This window comes from Epinephelus lanceolatus, chromosome 19 (assembly GCF_041903045.1).
Source record: "Epinephelus lanceolatus isolate andai-2023 chromosome 19, ASM4190304v1, whole genome shotgun sequence".
In the NCBI taxonomy this organism is placed as follows: domain Eukaryota; kingdom Metazoa; phylum Chordata; class Actinopteri; order Perciformes; family Serranidae; genus Epinephelus; species Epinephelus lanceolatus.
Window position 1 is genome coordinate 7,758,889 of NC_135752.1, and position 21,017 is coordinate 7,779,905.

At 41.6% G+C, this 21,017-nt stretch overlaps 1 protein-coding gene across 3 annotated transcripts in view; it reads right to left on the reverse strand.

Moving 5' to 3' along the window:
* The window catches only part of dcc (DCC netrin 1 receptor), a 418,775-nt gene extending 409,986 nt beyond the window's left edge, over positions 1-8,789 (reverse strand). For all 3 annotated transcript variants that reach the window (XM_078162332.1, XM_078162331.1, XM_078162330.1), the window contains exon 1: positions 8,219-8,789. In XM_078162332.1, coding sequence (XP_078018458.1) covers positions 8,219-8,345 — 127 coding nt within the window. In that variant the 5' untranslated portion in view covers positions 8,346-8,789. The remainder of the gene's footprint in view (positions 1-8,218) is intronic.
* Positions 8,790-21,017: the final 12,228 nt, after the last annotated feature.

Below are 21,017 nucleotides of genomic sequence, written 5' to 3' on the forward strand. Positions count from 1 at the left end.
ACACGCACACATTTACACGCAATGACAGACCGAGACAGAGGATGAACGGGAGTAATGGAAGCACTCAGGGACAAAAACAACAGATAAACAGGGAGAGGATTGTGAGCATTGCTTTGTGGAGCAGGAAAAAAACACTCTTAAACACTGCTCTTATTAGAGCTGCTGGTTCTTTAAAGGTAGAGCGGGACATCTGTACACCTGAGGCCGCCGAAACCATGAAACCTGCCATCAACAACAATAACAGTGTATGAGCAGCGACCTGAGGATAACATTGTTTTTTATGGCTTTAAAGCTAGTCTTTAGCCATGCTAGTGGCAATGTCAGTCTATCGGTCAGTCAGTCCACTACATTTCTAAACTGAAATAACAACTGTTTGATGGATTGACATGACATTTTGTACAACCTTAATGGTCCCCAGAGGACGAATGCCAGTGACTTTGGTAATCCCATGACATTTCATCTAGCAGGTCAAAGTTTCTACTTATTGTGCAAAATATCTCAACAGAGATCGAAAGATTGGTCCAAACTTTTGTACAGACTGGCATGGTTCCCAGACGATGTATCCTAACAACTCTTATGATCATGAGATGTGGTATGGAGAATGCACATTTTATATGTGTCTTTATCTAGCGTGATTTGGTGAAACCAAAGGAATGTGGACAACAAAGTTCTTGTATTTGTATTCCTATCACCTGAGTGCACTTCTTGCACCACCATGAAGTAGGCATTTTTGATATTTAGGGATGCACCAATTGTGAAATTCTGGGCCAATGTTTAAAATAACAATTTGGCTGATAGCCAATCAGATTTGTTGTTCACAATGTAGTATTATCAGGGAAAAAATGAGGTGTGTTCCCTGACATTCATAGTGAGTTTACTCTCATTCTAAAGGCGTCCAAGGAAGAACTCTGCTCATCCCAACCATGTTTTCTACAGGACATGGTCAGTCTTGAGTCCTGCTTGTTAGCCTGTGCAAAACTGATGTGACAAAACAGAAAAAGTATCAGCAACTGCCACTGTGGATGTCATCTTATTTGCAGATTGCCCAGTGGCTGTCAACAAAGTGAATATCATCCAATACAAATGTTCTGCTGATAACTTGGTGCATCCCTTGTGGGGTTCTGTGAAAATTCGTAATAGCTATTGAATGGATTTGCATTACGCTTGGTACACACATTCATGTCCACCTAACCCTAACTTTGATTATACCAAATAAACCTATTTGTTCAAGACACTGGTTTATGATATCCAATATCTGCAAAACTAATGTCATTCCCATCAGCCTCAGCTGTACTTTGTGTTTGGTGCTAATTTGCAAATGTTAGCATGCTAACACACTAAACTAAGGTGGTGAACCTGATAAACATTATACCTGCTATGAGCATGTTAGCATGCTAACGTAAGCATTTCGTTTCAAGCAGCACTGTGTCTAAGTACAGGCATAAGCCCAGTTCAGACCAAAGATTTGTGAAGAGACGAGTGTTTTAACATTGCACAGAGAAGTTGCTACGGTGCGAACTGGCCATCTGTCAAATAAGTCAAAGCTGGTTTTGCTGGTTTCTTAAGAATGTGTGATAGTTTTAAACGTGAAGACCATGCTGCATAAGAACTCTCAGGTCCAGCAGCCTCGTGTTGAGTTTAATGATGAATCATGGAGGTTAAAGCTCACTGGGAATAATCTAATAACATAATTTAATAATAATAAGCCACAACGAAAACAAAGATGATGTATTCACCTCTGTTTCACTTCCTCAAACACTCTATCTATCTTCATTTGGGCAAAGGCTAAAACATCATGACAGGAGAGGGAACCACCAAAAGATTTAAACGATGTTTCACAATAAACTGTGTTTCTGAGCATCTCTCTGCATGTGAGGATACTTTCCTCTCAACATCTTTTCTTCCCAAGTGGTAAGACTCATTCATTTCAATAAGGGAATGAATCTTTTTCACTGGCAGTTGTGAAATGATTCTGACTTGTTTGCTTCATACATGAGTTGAACCTTACTTAACCTGCAAAATCATAAGCTTCTCCCAGCAAAGTCTAGTCAAGGAAATAATGGCTGTTATTATCCATGTTTTTATAAATGCAGGTGAAATAATATAGGCAGCACAAAAGAAGGGATGCAGATAGGTTGCAAAGAGTGCAAGGTTGATGTGTAACAGGCCCTTGCAAAACCGGGAACTGCCCATTGGTTCGACATCCCATTGTTCCGACCATATTAAACTCATTGTTCCGAAGTCCGTTCCGAAATCATCATGATGCCCTGTGGTTAAGGTCTGGTTAGGTTTAGGCACAAAAACCACTTGGTTAGGGTCAAGAAAAGATCATGGTGTGGGTTAAAATGAAAAAGAAAGTGACAAACACATAAGCCGTGAGCCTGCTCCGCCTCAAGCCGGTCACGGCGCACCATACGCCTGCCGTGAGCCGTTCAGCACCGCAGACAGTCAGACTAATGGGATGTCGAACCAATGGGCTGTCGAACCAATGACATGGACCCTGAAAAACCTGAACCCAACATGCATCAATTACTGTGCTGCAATTTCTCATTACTTATCAGCCAACATCTCCACTGATGCCAATACATTTGCAATAAGCTAATACAAGCATCTGGTTGCTCTAACTGACACACACGTGAGACCCTACCAGAACTGATAAGACTTAATATAATTTGGATGCAGCCTGACGTGCATCTAGGGTCTTGGTTACGAGAGACTAAGTGGAAATGTGAAGACCTTCAGCTGAGGTTATTTACACAGGGGGACAGAGGGGACAAGTCACCTGTACTTTTATCAGAAGGCAGTCTTTGACTGCATTATATTAAAAGGAAAAAAAGAGAGAAACTGCACACACCAGGACTTCTTTTATATCGTTGCAAGTAGTAACAGTTTCTACTGTATTGTAAGAGGAGATACATTTTGAAATCTTGAGCTCCAAAGGGTTTAATGGAGGTAACATTTTATTTCTGATATTTCAAAAGTATAACAGAGATGAAAGGAGCAAAATTTTGCTCACTTTGTTACATATTAACATAAAAACATGTTTTGTTTTATTGCACCACCTTTATTGCTTTCGTGCAAAGTTTCTTAATCAATGTGATGGCCTGAACTGTGCCAACATACCATCATATATTACCTTAAGTAAAAGTGTGTGTGAGCATTCTGCCTATGAAAACTTTGTATTTAAAAGCCTCTCAGCTCTAGTCTTGTAATAACTCCCACACTACACCATCTTCAGTGGTACATATTACACGCTGGCTACTCTCCTTCGTTTGTTGTTGACGTTCTGCAATTTTCGCCGGTTAAATGCATTGTGTCTTGTCCAAATAAACTTTAGTTTTCACAGGAAATGTACAGTTTCTCCTTGTTAGATGCATACTGTCTTTTTCAAAATGACCTTACAATGTCACTAAAAGAAACTCATATTTATGTTTATTTCCTTGTGCAATGAAAGCATGTGGTTAGGTTTAAGCAACAAAAGCAAGAATGGTTTGGTGCTACATTCATATGGGAAGCAAACACTGTGCTCCCAGGTGAAAGTCCAGAGTTTGGTGGACCCCTCCACCACCTCTCCCCCTCTCCCTGGAGGGACTTTCCAGCTCCTTATAATTCATTGTTACCGGCATTGTTTCCAACTGATGCCATCCAGCAGAGTATCATACTATCCTGACAGGTGCTGTCCAGCTGTGTTATTAACTGACGCTGCCCCTCTGTGAATCATACTGCCACAATACTGGCGGCATAACATACCATTGCAAGAAGTTCTATCCTGCCGCATGACAAACTGACGTCGACTGCTGTGAAAGGTGGCTTTTGGCGTCTGTATCCAACGCCAAAATTACAGACCAAGCAGTGGTATTTGACAACTTTGGTTGGGGTAGTGGTGAATGGGTCACAAAACACAGGACTTTTCTCTGGGACTTTCTCAAGGAGACCAGTGTTCAAACCCATGTGACCTTTGAGTGAACTTTGACTGATTTTTTAAATATGTCGTCAACATGTTTCCTTATCTAAACCTAACCACAGTAACTTTATTTGCCAAAGTCTTAACAACACAACTTTACATTAAGTATGTAACTTAATGTTAAGTACATAACGCCATTCATAAAGCTCCAATTCATAGGATATCATACAAATCGTTGTGTGAGGATATGTTAAACCACTCTCCCCCTTCTGTTTCCTGTCCCATCTGTTCTTTGCCATAGTAATTGCCAGTTAGCAAGCTATCTCTGTCACTGACAGGACAATAAGTTCACACAGTTTATTCACACAACATATCTGTACCATCGACTCCTGTCTCATAACTATCTGTAAGCCATGTGTCTTTTGTAGAGCAGTTCATACTCTGACGGAGGAGGGTAAAACAAAAGTAGATGGTGCAACACAGCTAATAAGCTATGATAGCTTAATCTTGGTCAGTGGTATGAATTTGCATGCCAACGTTCACCACCACAGTTAAACTCAGTGCAACTGGAATAAATCGATTCCCCTGCAAAAATTTGCCATTTAAATGTTGGTGAGACCAGGTGATCATGTGCCCGGGTGAACCAACAGCCGGCAGGTTTTCATCCCAACCAAAGACTCTGCCCACTGATTAACCCTCCCTCAGGTAAAGTAGAGGAACTCATCTGTGAAATAACTTGCAGACTGCTGGCTCTCCAGTTTAAACAGACAAAGCACCTGAAAACACCTGCAAAAATGAACAGGACCTGCTGCTGTAAAGGTATTCTGTCTGCTGTTCAGTAAAATTTCTGAATCGGTGTGTATGAAGGTTTCATGAATGAGTTGGGAGGAGTAGGAAGAGAGAGAGAGAGAGAGAGAGAGAGAGGATAGACAGAGAGAGAGGGGGAGAGAGTGTGTGTGTATTGTAGCATCCATACAGATAAATGCTCGGTCTGAGTAAAATATTCAGCAGAGGATTTTACAGCTGAGCTGCTGAAGGAATATAAACCACACACATACACACTGAGTGGGGACTGCTCAGCTGATCCAGCAGCTACAGTGAGTGTGTGTGTGTGTGTGTGTGTGTGTGCGTGCGCGCACACACTCTCCTATCACCAATTAGCTTAATTGAAGTGTTTGGACATAATTTATTGACAGCAGGAGACTCACAGAGAGAGAAAGAGAGAGACAGAAAGAGAGAGGGTGAGTCAGCCCTGCAGCTCTCCGATCAGTTTATTTAGTACCAAAATCATAAAGCAAACCCAACAAACAGACTCTTAAACAATGCTTCAGGACATTCAAAGTGGACTGAACCATCTATCCATTTAAGAGCTGGTTCATCAGTGGAAGAGATATTATATTTACGACACAATATTTTACAGATCTGATATCTACTCATTGTACATTTATAATATCAACACATTAATAATATTAATATTATACATATGCAGGGCACTGGGTCTCGCATGGATAATTATTTCTGTCACACAGTGTACTTACACTGTGGACAGCGATATGATCTGATGCTGCAAAATTGCAAAATGGAGGCAAAATAATGATGGGTAAAGAAGACAGGCCGAAGAAAACGACAGAAAGTGTCCACAGTAGGGGATCATTTCAAGCTGAAACAAAACAGTATGTCTATTGTACAGTCTAGCACTAGTCCACAGAGTCCATCCAACACAAGGTAATGTTAGCATTTAACATAAATCATAGGGGTTTGCACTGGATGAATTCAAGATGCTTCCACTGCTTACTGAAGGCCCACCTCATGCGTTTGAAGTCATATTTTTTGTCCGGAATTGTCGCACATTTATAAATTAATACAACCTCACCTTGTGTCAATCACAATTGCACACTGACTCTAAAACTTTCAGTCGTTATTGAAGTTTTTGGAACAGGTGGCAAAACCTGCAGGACACATACAATTAACGGGGTGCACGGTTTCATTTCGCAACTCAGACAGGCTACTTTCAACAGGTTAAATAGTAATATACAGGTGGACGATGATGAGAAGGAAGAGGATGAAATAGAAGATGAGAACAGCACACAGAAAGATAAAGAGCAACAGTGTGGAGATAGAGAGAGGGAGGACAGTTCAGCCCCTTCAGGTTGCTGCGATGCCAAACTTGAGACACAAGCAGAAAGTGGCGACAGCGAGCCAGGTAACTCCAGCAGTCACAAATTTTCGCAATGAATAGAAGAAAATGCACCAGATTTGTGCAAGTTTTCTGTGCGTAATGAGCATTTTAGGATTACAGATTTTTTTGTCGTTTTTTTAAAATGCATATGAAAATACAGAGTTGGTGTACAAAGGCCTTAGGCTTATTGCTATGATCTCTCTCACACACACACACACACACACACACACACAGGGCTGGGTGAGCCTTTCTGTGCGAAGTCTGCATGTTCTCCCTGTGTCAGCGGGTTTTTTTTCCAGGTTCTCCAGCTTCCTCCCATAATCCAAAGACATGCACGTCAGGTTAATTGGTGACTCTAAATTGGCTGTAGGTGTGAATGCAAGTGTGAATGGTTGTCTGTCTCTTTGTGTCAGCCCTGTGATAGTCTGGCGGCCTGTCCAGGGTGTACACCGCCTCTTGCCCAGTGTCAGCTGGGACAGGCTCCAAACCCCCAAGACTCCTTACAGGATAAGCGGTTACGGAAAATGAATGAATGAATGATTATATACGATTTGTTCTTTATAAGGACCGTTTTAATTTGATGGCATTTATTTCTAAATACTGTGTGTACCAACACAAAGAGACCACCAACAGACCAGATACTTATAAGAGAAATTATTAGCAGCTGCAGCCCACTCAACCCAGTAAAAAACAGTTAAATCCCAGCACAACCAAATTACAACCAGTAGATAGAGTTAAAGAGTATGGTCCTGTTTTATTTCATTGTAGTAGTTCTTTTATATGATTTTGCTCTTATTTTGCTCTTAGCACTTTCTGTTCTTGTGTTTGTGTGATTCTGCTGGAGGGTAACACAACAATTTGACTTTGGAATTAATATGGTACTCTATGTATATCTCGGAAATCAGTCCTAGTCCTTTTAAGAGAGCCTGCAGGTAAAACAGCCGCAAAACCCATTAACATTCACTAACAGCTGCTCAAACCAGCAGCCAGCACATGACCAAAGTGGGTGTAACATCATCAAATACAGTATAAACCTAAACAAACTTGATAAAAACCTAGCAGTGCCTTGTAAAAGCCAATCAGACACACCAAATATTATTCTGGGAGCAACTTATGGCAGAAAAAAATCCTGAAAGACTCTCTAATGCCTACTCAAAGCAGCAAATGATTAGACCCACTGAAATCTGTTGAAGCCCAGTAAAATCCATTTAAATCAGTCAAATCTGAGTGTAAAAAAAAAAGAGTCAAACCCAGCAGCCTAAACCTGATCGGTCCCTCTAAACCCTTTAATTCTTACAGAAACTGAGGGTAAAACAGCTGCAAAACCCTGGACGATTCACTAAAACCTGCTCAGAGCTGCAGTCTAACACATAGGGTTCACAGAAATAAGGCAAACCCTGGCACAGACACGGTCAGACCCAACAGCCTAAACCTGAACAGCACCATTAAAATTAATCATTCTGGGCGAAACTGAAAGTGAAGCAGAAGCAAAAAATTGTAAAATTCACTTAAAACCTGCTGAAATCAGCTGCTTAACACATGATCAGACTGCCCAAGCCTGTAAAATCCATTTAAACCCAGTAAAACCAACATGATCAAACTAGCAGAAATCAGGTGAAACCCAGAAAAGCCCCATGAAACACATAGAGACCAAATCAGACCCGTTCAGCCCAGTCAGACCTGCAGCCTGAACCTGATCAGCCCCAGTGAATTCGTTATTTTGGGTGAAGTGGAAGGTAAAATCCAGTAACATTGACTAAAACCTGCTCCAAGCTGCAGCCTAACACATGATCAGAGCCTCTAAAACCTGCTGAAGCCCAGTGAAATCCATTTAAACCCAGTGAAACCCTGCAGCCTCCAGCCTGATCACACACACAACAGAGCCCGGTAAAACCCAGCTCAGACCCGAACCCTCCCGGGTTACAGCATGGGTTTAATCTGCAGCCAACAGGGAGACGCAACAAATGTGTCAATTTTCGTTTGGTCTGCGGCAACCAGCAACGACACACGCACGTGCGCGCGCGCACACGCACACACACACACACACACACACACACACACACACACACACACACACACACACACTGCGGGATGGGGGCAGAAATCACGCATATATTTATTTTTTTTCCACTCACCGTGCGCTGTGGTGAGAGCAGCCAGCAGCCAGCAGAGCAGCAGCAGGTAGAATCTTCCTGTCCTCCTCCTTCTCCGCACCAGCACCTCCCAAACATCACCAATACATCCAACCAAAACCAGCTCCATGCTGCCCTGCTCCAGTCCCGATGAGCCTGAGGAACCACAGGAACAGACACCTGCAAACCCTGATGCTGTTTGATTTTTTCTTTTGGGAAAAACCTCCTCAGAATCCAACTGTCAATTAAGACTCAAAATAATAAGAAAAAAAGCCCACGGGATGGTGAGTCAGGAGGATGATGAGGAGGAGAGAGAGGGGGTAAAACGACCTCTCCTCTCCCCAAAATAACCCTCCCCGATCGGGCTTGGATCCCAAAAAGAAAAAAAAGAAAAGAAAAATCCCAAATTGACACGCACGCGGTTAGTTTCCTTCTTTTCGGGATGAGAAATAAGTTCCAGTAACTATGAAGGCAGAGTCTCCATCACTCCTGCCGGTGCGGCTGATTCCCATTCACACAGATGCAAGGAGGGTTAAAATCCACGCTGCCTTCCCGGAGGTCTGCTCTGTCTGCCGGGGAGGACGGATGGAGAGGGTCGGAAAAGGAGGAAGAGGAGTGTGGGGGGAGCGTGTCGAACCCTCTCTCTCTCTCTTTCTCTCTCTCTTTCTTCTCTCTATAGGTCTCTACAGCTGGAGAGAGAGAGAGAGGGGAGGTAGAGAGGCATAGGCAGAGTACAGAGCTATTGATCTACAGAGGCTGGAGGTAAAGCCCGGAGCTGGAGCCGAGCAGGGTGGAAGAGAAGCTGGAGCCCGACAGCTGCGGAAAGAGATTAGCTGAACTCTCCTGCCCTCTCTGGTCACAGCGGGAACTTTAACACTTCAATTACAGCTGGAAGAAAAATCATCAGTTCATCAGTGTACTCTCTGATAAGCATATGCAGAATTTTGGGTTGGGTTTTTTTTATAATTTGATTTGTATGGAAGCCCATTTCCGCCAAGAACAAAATAAAAGAAAATGATGAAATGTAAAAATGAAAATAGTCATCGTAAATCAGTGTTATGGGATGATAGGACCAAATGAAGATTATGTCTTTCATGAGAAAGATTAAAACTGCCATTCGTACTCAGGGACAAATAACTCTAAAGTAGTCACCGGTGTTTATCGGCTCCAGCTCCAATTAGCAGTGATGGAAACATGAAACCTGGATGCGTTAATTTTTGCCCCATTTGTCTCCATCCAAGCAGTTCTCTTACATCATTCCAAATCAGGCTATTCTCATAAACTGTTTTCCTACAAAAAGTAATGCACCCAAATGTGTACATATCCCATGTAATCACGAGCCAGTAATTTGTGCATAACTCACAGATTTTGAAAGGCTGGCATCATACAATTAACGCAATGATGGCAGTAATCAAAGAAAGGCAGTCCCGAGTGATCTGTAAGGAGGGAAGTTGGGGTGGTCAGTGGGTCACAAAACGCAGGACCTCCCCCACGACTTTCCCCAGGAGATGGGTGTTTGGTACTGTTTGAACTTTGAGTGAACTTTGAGTCATTTTAAGGTACGTCCTCACTATGTTTCTTATCCTAAACCTTGCCACAGTAACTTTTATTGCTTAACCTAATCTCCATAACTTTATAACAATTGGAGCCTATCCCAGCTGACTGAGAGGCAGGGAACACCCTGGACAGGCAGCCAGCCTATGGCCAATTTAGAGTCTCCAATCAACCTGCATGTCTTTGGATTGTGGGAGGAGAAAACCCACGCTGACACAGGGAAAACATGTAAACTCTGCACAGGAGGGCTCCCCCAGCCCGGGGTTCAAACCCCCCACCCTGGTTTGATATTATTTGTCAACATTATTAAAAGAAATAACCAAACACTGCAATAATGTAATTATGTAAATACTATTAGCCTAGACCAGGGGTAGGCAACCTGTGGCTCCGGAGTCACATGTGGCTCTTTAGCCCCTGTCCAGCGGCTCCTTGAGCCTTTGAGAAAAGAATTCTATGGAAATTCATTCTATGAATCCAAATGTTGCTGAACCTCGATAGCAGTGGCTGGTTAGCTATGGATGCCAAATCCAAAAAACTGAATAAAATAGAGAATGTAGTAGTGCATGGACAGATTTTTTGCTCTCACTGCCAGCTCTGCAAAATTTAAGTACCAAATAAACGTAAATAGTGCCCTGCACAGTGGCCACCTTGTGGTAAAACATATTAACAAATACTTATTTAGACCATAAGTATACGCTAATTTAGACTTAATAGGCTATTTACCTTGATTATAAGGCTCAAACATGTTTTGCGGCTCCACACAGATTTTTTCAAATTATTCTTGGTCAAAATTGTCTCTTTTAATGGCAAAGGTTGCAGACCCCTGGCCTAGACAATTAGACACAGGTGGAGCGTCTGGGTCTCTTCCATGACCTGTTACGCCCGAAATGAAAACAGACCCCATAAGCACTGCCATGCACTCCTCGATCTGGATCACAGGTTTAATATGAACATTTAATATGAACATTACAATACCTTCATGATTATTATCAATGCTATTTATTAATGTAAGCTATAGGTCAGTACATATCATGGACGTATAAATTAAATATTCCAACCTCAGCTTACGATAGATTGTGCACTGTCTGACTTTTTCTGACTTCCTCTGATGCCACTTTTCAGGCTGCCAAATAGAGCCAGTTGGTGAAATTGGACATGAGGTACCAGTGTTTCTATCGCTTGCTCAGGGAAGTTTTTCTTCTTGGCCTTATTACACCTCTTCATGTCATTTACTCTCTTAAGGTGAGCCCACTAAATCCAGAATATATTTGGGGGGGGGGGGCTTTCAGCTGCCACATTCATCATCACCTGAATATTCCTACACTGTAACTGGAGAGATACAAACATCTGATAAATAACACGTGAATCCTATCCTTAGATGATGTCTGCACTCAGATCAGCCCTGGTTTGTACATTAGATTGATAAATAAGGGTCACTGCCTTATAATTTTGACTTTGACAAATATCAAATTATTACCTCATTGATAACATTTTGAGTTTAATCTCATTTTGATTCACTGTGAGCAGATTTATTGAATCATATCTAACTTTGTTTCTTTTCCTGGCAGAAGATAAGTTGAATTCCTGCAGACTGTCAGCTGTCAGAGTTTATTAGAGGTTCAAAGTTTCAGATGAGAGTCCATGACTGGGTATTCAACTTCGATTAAACATCACCTGGCAAAATTTTATTTCCACAGCTAAATGATTCAGATTCAGTAAAGCATCCTAAGACCCAAGTTCCATACTAACAACACAAGATAAAAACTGTACCATCTCCATGACAACATAAGCAAACTCAGGTTGTGAGGCGCTGTGAGCTGTTATATGGCTATAGTCTTAGTTTATTATGCAGGTATACAGACTTCATAAAAACAGATAAAAGCAGTAAAATATATGGGACAGAGGAGGCCAGAAATTCATTGGGATATATAAAGTAAACCTACCCACAAATTAAGGATAAAAAACTAATATAAAAAATGTGAATTGGCAAATAAAAAGAAATTAAAAGACAAACATACATAAAATATCAGAAAAAAAGCAGGGCAAAATACCACTCAGCTAAGAATAATCATAACAGCCCATTGTCATTTAGTAGGCATCAAATACCATATCACATGTCACACCCTGTGACATGTGATATCGATACCAAAGGCATCCTTTAATGTCTCTATGAGACTCGGTGGGCTTTCAACTAACTGCAATGTAAAACCATCTGTGAAAATATATGATGTTGAGAGCAACTGAGGTAGTATAAAGAGCAAGAAAGTCCATGTAGGGTGGAAGAAAGGGGAGGTGGACGTGTCAGATAAAACCAAACTTTCATCCAGGAGACCGCAGTTTGTGTCCCGCGTGAAACCAAGTCAATGTAGTTTTAATTTTACATTAAGCTTTTCACGTACAGTCATCGCACACTGACGCCACTATCACTAACATCAGTATGTTACATAACAAATGTGCTTATTTTAACCCAAAACATTATGTTTTTTCTAAATCTAACAAGGTAGTTTCATTGCCTAATCCTAACCGCAACTGTTTTCAGCTCTGCACGTCATGCTCCTCTGCACGTCACCATGAGACACTGAGGGGCATGACAATTTGTTGCTATTTGACGACCTGGGAAATGATTTGTATGACAAGATTTAAGTTTCCACCAAGCAGTCCGGTTCATTTCACTTCAATTTGAAACACAATAAAATGGTTATGTTCCTGCTTTCATTGTGTAAAGTTGTGTATGGTACCAATAAAACCGTCCCTAAACTTCATTACCCCTCTGTTGGGGTATCTATCACACTTATCCAATACTAAAAGGTGGAGCTAGAAACACTACAGTCTGGGGCATCGGTAACGTAATGGATAGTGCCAGCACCCCATGTACAGAGGCATTGCCTCACTGCAGAGTTTGAATCTGGTTGCGGCCCTTTGCTACATGTCAGTCCCCACTCTCTCTCTCTCTCTCTCTCTCTCATTAAAGGCAAAAAGCCCACAAAAATAATCTTTAAAAAAAAAAAAAGAAACACTACAGTCTGTTGAATAGTCAATCGTGAACTGTCAATCTTGCTCATGGGTGAATTGTGGCTGTTTTTTTAAGATGATGTAACCACTTTTCATACCGTTTTAAGTTTTACATACATTAATAAACTATAAGTGTAAAGAAAGTGAAAAGTGTAAAGTGAAAGAATGTCTTGCTGCCTCTAGCAGGGGCTGTAGACTGAGAAAAAATAATTTAATTCACTGTGCTCACTGATGGCAGCTAATGGCAACTTTTATAGTGGAATGTTTATTTGTATTTTGACTTAGTGCATGAATTAATGTTGACCACTGCATGTGTTTTATTGTCTCTGACATACGCTTCAGTGATGATTGGACCTTAAGGTGTTAAGGTAGTTGTTTAGATCCTCTTTGCATGTGCTGACATGGAAACAAGAAGATATAAACATTGTGTACTGTATAACCGTACATAGTTCTATGTTTTCCCTGATGTTCATGAACGTGACATACACTTAAGGGTTGAGAAGCCTGTCAGTCATTGTCGTTCCCATGACAATGGGTTGTTTGGCAAAGAGGTGGGTGGGAACTGGGGATGTTTTGAGGGCGAGAGTGTGTAACGTGGTGAGTGAAGAGCTGAGCTAAAAGTTGGTCAGCTACTGACTATGACAGAATTTCATTTGCTTGTTTTGATGTTGGCTATGGCCCACAGTAGCCTCATTGTTCTTGAATAAAGTATCGAGAAACCAGCTGATGGTAGTGGTTAATGTACCGAGGGATGCTACAATATATTTAAATATACCAACAATCCCCTGCTATGCTAATTTCACTTACCAGGTGGTGTTATGGTAGCGTCTGGCTCCTTCTCCAGGGTATTTAGAACAGCCTCAGCTTCATCCTCATCTGGCTGTTTTTGTGTTTTTTCTCCAACCAAAACACTGAAAAAGTGTTGTCTGGTGTTGTTTTCGCTTCATCATCACTTGCTGATTTTCACATTTGTGCCGAGAATGCCCGCAAAAGAAATTTGTTGCTGTTGGATCGTCACAGGTGAGGGAAGCCTCAGAGGTCCAAAAGTCATGTGAACACAGACTGGGTTAATTTAATGAATTAATCAACGTGTGAAAGCTCTCACAAAATGATGTTGTTTATCCTCAAGCATTAAGTGGGTATACGCAAATCATTGATCTTTTCTAGTGGGTATATGGTGTATACCTGCATATCACGTAGACTACACCACTTGATCTAGGGTCTAGGCATATGTCCGCAGAAGTTACTTTTGTTCTAAAGGTACTATACTGAAAGATTTTGGTGAAAACGCAGCTTAAAGGTCTTGTTTCACAGCACCAAAGGATAACTGCACGTGGCATACTGACACACCACTTTATCAATATTCATAACTTAGATTATTTTTTATTTATCCAGTTACATCTGAAGAACTTATTAAAAAAATGAACTGCTTGGCAACTAGACCTATCATGGACAGACCAGGCATCTAATTGAGACAGGAAAGGCCTGTCTCAATTAGATGCCTGGTCTGGTTTGTCAAAGTGTGTAGCCACACCGGGCTGGTAAAAGGGACTGGGTGTTTATGGGACTAGGCTTTTAATTGAGGTTTTACGGTATAATGTTTACCATGGTCAGCATTGTAGTTTATCAGTCGTTTATAGCAGTTTATCCAACAGTTGTTAGACATTTCAATCTGGACCAAACTGTTGACCTGACAGAGCAACATTGCCTTCCCATACTGAAAATGTGACCAAAAAATAGATAAAATACAATACAAAAGGCTCAGTTGGACATCTTGAATGAAATGTATCAAAATGTATTTCTAAGTTTTACTATGTCCATGTCCATGTCCCATTTTCACAGAAAGTATGTTAACATGTCCAGTCAGTCCCACATTATAAGAATGAATTTTCTTCAAATACATCATAGCATACCATGGCAAGCTAACCATGAGTTTATCCTCAGTTTACACCTCAGAAACTTTCTGAAAAGGGTAACACACTACAACCATTTGTGACTGTGCACACTACTCACACAAACACATGTGGCAACACACAACTATACACACACATCCACAGACAGACATGATACACAGAGACACAAACCTCAGGTGGGAACACAACGGATCATCAGTGTGTGTTTCTGCTCTCAGTGTGAGTCTGATCAGCTGATAAACAAACCTCTCTCTCTCTTTCTCTCTCTCTCTCTCTCTCTCTCTCTCTCTCTCTCTCTCACACACACACACACACACACACACACACACACACACAATTACCTAATTACTGATTATCAGACTGTGAACTCACAGCAGACTAAACACTGCAGCTCTGTCTGTGTGCATGTGCATGGATGTGTATGTATGTGCATGTGTGTCCGTGTGTGTGTGTGTATGTGTATGAGAGAGAGACATTGTCTAACAAAGCCTTCTTTATTTCACATTGAAAACCCTCCAATAGGAGCCAATTAGAACACAATACAGCTGATAGCATGTATTTATCAGACTGCTGCCTTGCTCCCCCTTCTCTTCTGGTGGCCATGATGGAGGTCTCCATCTTCAGTGACAAGCTGACTGCGTTAACCGCACAAAAGATTACCTTCATCCAGGTGAGACAATGTCTAGAGGGCAACTAATGTGAGTGTGATTGAAAATGATTGTCTGCTCATATGTAATGCTCCTTCAATTCAAAACTGTTGCTGCCAGTGGTACCTGTACCCCTGTGAGTGAGTTGTCCACACCTATCGACAGAGCATACACAGTCTCCAAATTTTAGTGGACACACAGGACATTAAGAACATTTCCATTTGATGGAATGGAATTTTCCCTGTCTTTTGTCATTTCGCCTGCTTTTCCTTACACAGCTGTACCTTCTGTGTGTGTGTGTGTGTGTGTGTGTGTGTTCATCATAAAGATCAGCAGCTCAGATCTACTAACACAGCAGTGGGAGACAATGAAACCTCAGAATGTGTGTGTGTTCATCTATGAACGGATATTAATGTCAGACGGGAAATTAAAAGCCAGGCTTGTGAAGACTGTGTGTGTGCAACCAGAGTGTTTAGTGCAGGGGTCTCTGGTGACTGCCTGAGAGATATGAATACACACACACACACACACACACACTGTCTTAGATTTGTAGTCAGGGATGCAGCTCAATGCCGCTGGTCTGGACAAGAAAAGACAGACACTAGGGCTGTCCACATGTTCACAAATTTCTTCAATAAACAACTGTCCATCAGAAAACCATCTGCAGCAGTGGTTCCTAACTGCTCGGGCGGGTTAGGAAAAGTGGGTTGTGTTGTGTTGAGTTTGTAAAAACACACACTTAATTTTGAAGTTCTCATTCTCCTTTTAGTTTCCTCTTTTTCTTGTGATGTGATCTTCTTTTGCAGCATCTCATGGTCTTTTTCAGTGGATGGAGTTTGCTCAGTTTGCTTCTCCCCAGAAGAGGACAGAGAAGCAAGGGCGTCATTTGTTATTTTTCCGTAAAAGTTCTGGCTTGGCATGACTGGCTTTGACTAGACATGTCAGCCCAGCAGCCCAGCAGCCCAGCAGGGATTTGTGTCTACATTACAACAGGGCTACCTGTTTGAAGATGATAGGCTTAACTTGAATTGATGATGTTTATAGCAGTGGGCCAATCCACAACTAAAGGTGGGACCTTAAGCCATAAACCAGCCTGTTTATGGCTGCTCATTTCAGGGGGAGAAGGGGGGTCATCGGGGCTTGGCTGGAGTTGGCAAGACCTCACTCCGACCCACTTGGTGGCAGACAGGCGCGCTTTTGGCCCGACTCCAGAGACAGTCCATCTCAGGCGTGGCTCTGAACAGTTTGGCATGTTTAAACTGACAAAGAAAAAGCAAATCGGTGCTGCATGGTTTGACTCAGCATGGCCAAAAGTGCCACTGGAAAACCAATAAGTGAGTAAGAATCCCACCCGAAGGTAGGGCCGGAGCAGACACTGCTAACTCGTCTTGAGCTGTAAGACATTACAGTGATGTGATTTTTTCTTTTTTTTTTTGTTCAGTAATGACTGTAGTGTAAGGCCAAAATCAGACATGAGACAAAACTGATTTAGAACGTTGCAAATAAAAGTTGCAGTGGTGTGAACGGGCCAATCTGAGAATGACTCAAGCCCCATGGTGGTGTCACCTTCAACTCAGCTGGTCAAATCACCAGCGGCTGGTTTTAAAACGTAAGGCTGGTCACCTGTTTCTACAGCCAATCGGCTTGTATTGAAGTCTGCTGGTCATGCTGAAATGACTGCAGACGGTGTGTTGGACCAGCAATGACTACTTTTTTAAATATTTGTTTTACTTTACACCAATATTGGCTCTACATTTACGGCTAACTCAGTACTGGCACAATGGCATTGTGGCATTGTGTAGCTGGCTTGCTAATGAGTTGGAGGATGAACATTACAGCTTCAATGGGAATACTGCAGTGTTGCTGAGCGAAAACAGGGCTAGCATAAAGCTAGCTGTTGATGGTCAGTAATGACAGTGCTTCAAAACCATAAGCACGTTCTCTATTTCTCCATGTGTTAGGTGCGGTAGATACAGCTGTTGGCTGTCATTTGTTAAAATCTAAACTGGACATGTGAAGGCTTCTTCTCTTGCCATCTGAAATGGTAAGAAACCTTATGTTCTTTGTTCTTCAAACAAATACAGCTATTTAGCCCTTTTCTCCACAGGATGCCCCATTCTGTGACCTAAATGAGAGGTCTTCAAGCCTGATTGGACAGTACTTTTCATGCGTTTCATGTGACTCTGTGATGTCACCAGGTAAACTTTAGGAGACGTTCTGCTCTCTCACACAGTCCCTCTCTTCCTCCTGGGCCCTTGGCCAGACCAGACATCCTTCCTCCTGAGCTGCCAGCGCAGACCCCGAACCATTGTTCTTTTTCTCCTGGACCACAACTTGCCCTTGCTCACAACAGGAGCAAAACCTGAAACCAGAGAAGTCGGTGTGCCAAACACAAGGGTTGCAACTAACTTTCCAGCAACAAGGAGAACCACGTTGAGTTAGCACCCCAACGTCTAACTCTGAAAGGACCCCGAACGACCGACTTCCAGATCTGCACCTTTGGAACGAGGACACAACAAAGACTGCACCTGGACCCACAGCTCTTTCCAGCCTTCCCCTGCTGACTAACAAAAGCAGCACAAATACATTATAGCAAGGATTGGTAACGTAACAACTGGGCATAGCATTATTACAGTTGTACAGGCTAAGCAAGACTATTTACCTTTGTCAGTTGTGACTTAATGCTGTTTATTGAGTCATTGTTATGATTGCAGTTCAGTTATTGGTTAGTTGGCTTCGCCAAAGCTAAGTGATGTTAGTTTGCTAATGCTTCTCATAGACAGAGTCTTTCATGCAACGAAACATCCTCTGCGCTAATCCAGACCCTTGGCAACACATATCACATTCACATAGACTCAATAACAAATTGGGTTTCAACAGAGCTACACCCAAAGAGGCAACTCAAAGTTCCTGCTTCTTTTCCCTAGTCTTTGTCCTGACCACACGGCCAGGCAAGACCTCCCCCGATCTGAAGCCAACTTTGATTTGGCCATCTGGTAGTTCTCTGTTGTCAGCCATTTTGTTTTATAGGCCAAACGGCCCTTTATTTCACACACCCGCCTTTGTCTCGCTCTCTCTCTCTTGCACAAACACACACACACACACACATGCGCACATGCACACGCACGCACACACACACACACACACACACACACACACACACACACGCTTGCATATAGTTAGCTAGAATTTGTGTGTTTTGTTTACTTTGCTTTCTTTGTGAATAAATAATTTGGAATCATTCCTGTTGTCTGTTTAATATTGCACAAGAGTGAATGAATAGTCAACCTCTGCTATCGCAAGAACTCGGAAATCCTTCAGGCTTTACTATTAATGTGGTTATGGTAATTAATTTAATCATTAATCAAAATTCCAAATTGATAGTTTAGTGAAATTTTTGAAACTGATATCATTAAGTTATGTAACATAATTAATAATTATTATCAATTATTATGAATTGTTTTTAATATTATTAATTATTTCCAATAGCCAATTTGAAGCTTTATTTGGAGATCTATTACGAGGTCAGGCACTTGGTGAGGCATAGTCCCAACAAATGGTGCTGCTGTGTAAAACATAGTATTGTTATAGATTTCCAACAAATAGTATCCCTGCTTTTTATAATACTTTAGATTTACAACACAGCCAATAGATGGCACTAGTGGGCAGTCAAAAGTTTCACACAACAACAAATAAAGGGTTGGTGGAGGAGGTTGTAATACCTTTTAACAGAGGCAGCATTGTAGACGGCAGTGGTACATTTTTTTATGTCTTTGTCGTCTTCCACGGTTGTGTCTCGCTTGAACTACACTACACTGCCCCCATGATCTGCTCCATTTCGTCTGTATCCTTAGATTTAAGAAAACACACACAAATGAATAAATAGAGAATGACTAATTGGGGAAACGAGATCAGGTCAGCAGGAGGTGAAGTGGGTGCAATGCAAATGGCTGACAAGTGAAACTAATTAGGGTGTGGCAGACAAACCAAACTGGTAGAATAACACACAAGGGCTAAAAATGAAGTAATCTGAAATGAGAAGAGTTGAGTAACAAAATAAAAAAGCAAACACTAAGAACGACTGAATAAAACAAAGGAAAAACATGACCTCAGGAGCAGAGGCAGGCCAGGCTAGGACAGTGGGATGTGGTTGAAAGCTACAAAGCTAGTAAGTAGTTTAGTTAGCAGTTTGGTTTCTTTGACAAACTATTTTTACATTTGTTTAATGCCTGGTTTACACTACACGACATTTCTGTCCATTCCAACAGTAACTATGTCACATTACACGATTGTGGAGTCATAAAATTGTGCCATGACTTGGCTGACAGACATGACAGATGACACGATGGTCTACACCAATTATCCCTGGCCATCATTCACAACATGTGTGATGTCATCGGGTTATTCTTGTCCCATTTTTATTACTTTTACTATTATTTCAGTCACTGTGTCTGTTCATGTGCCAGCTAAAAGGTTGTTGTAGTAATGTAAAAAAGGGCCACCAGATGGCAGGAGCTACATTTGAAGTGCTGTATGCAAACATGCAAGTCACCGAATCCTCCGCAACAAGTTCCTGCAAATGCTTCACAATAAATGCCTATTTAGAAAATGAAGGGATTCTCTCAACCAAAGTTATAAGGGGCTTTTAATTTGAAACATATATAGTATATATATATATATATATATATATATATATATATATATGAAGCGTTGAGTTTGAAATGGTGGCGTTAACTTTATGATAGTTTTTCCACCAGACAATCAGAGATCTCCGCCTTCTCATAGTCTGGGGACACTCCTTTCTAAAGTGTGTTTAACACACCAGAGAAAACGGCCGGCAACAAAGCAACGCCTCTTGCATTTTTGAAAAGGACACGCCCTCCCGGAAATGTGCGCTTACGCCCCCCCTCCCCCCCTTTTCTCATCCACAAGGAAACAAACACACATTGAGCTTGAAAATGGATGCCGAGAGATTTAACTCCGTTTTATCAAACGTGTGCTCAGTCCACAAGATTGTGGAAATGAAGGACTTACAGCAACTTTGTTTAAAACTTTTAACGCAGTCGGACTATGTTTACGAGCACAAGAGTTCAGCGAGCCACTGAAGGACCGCCCTGCGGATTTACTATTGGTTCTGCAACGTAGGGAGTTTTTTTAAACTCTGAAATTGTATCCGCCCATCAAAACACAAAATCAGGGAGAAAGACATCAGTCTTTAGTTAAGCAAAGCATCTAAAGACTGACTTGTGAGTCTAACTTTATGAATGCAAACAGGAACACATTAGAAATAAAAATAGCAAAATACAGAAGAAATAATAAATAACGGCCTGTTTATAATGTAGTCTGTTTCAAATGAAGCTGGTAGCCTCTGCTGTTGTGGTGAGTAATTTCCATCTCCATTATAAAGAAATAACATTCTTTGCTAGCTTGATGCTAATGGCAGCACTCACCAGGTTGCTAAAGTGCTTCTGTTGTTTCACACCATAATTTTCCCCTTTTACTCTGTATGGTAACACCCTGAAATATCAAAAACCCTGGGGTGTTGTTGCCATACTATTGGTCAAAGTCATGGCTGTGACGGGAGAAAATGTGAATGACAAAAACAAAATCAAACATGCTAGACTTTCTGTTGGAACATTGTGAGGCGTCCCAGCCGTGGCGTCGGTTGTTGTCTAC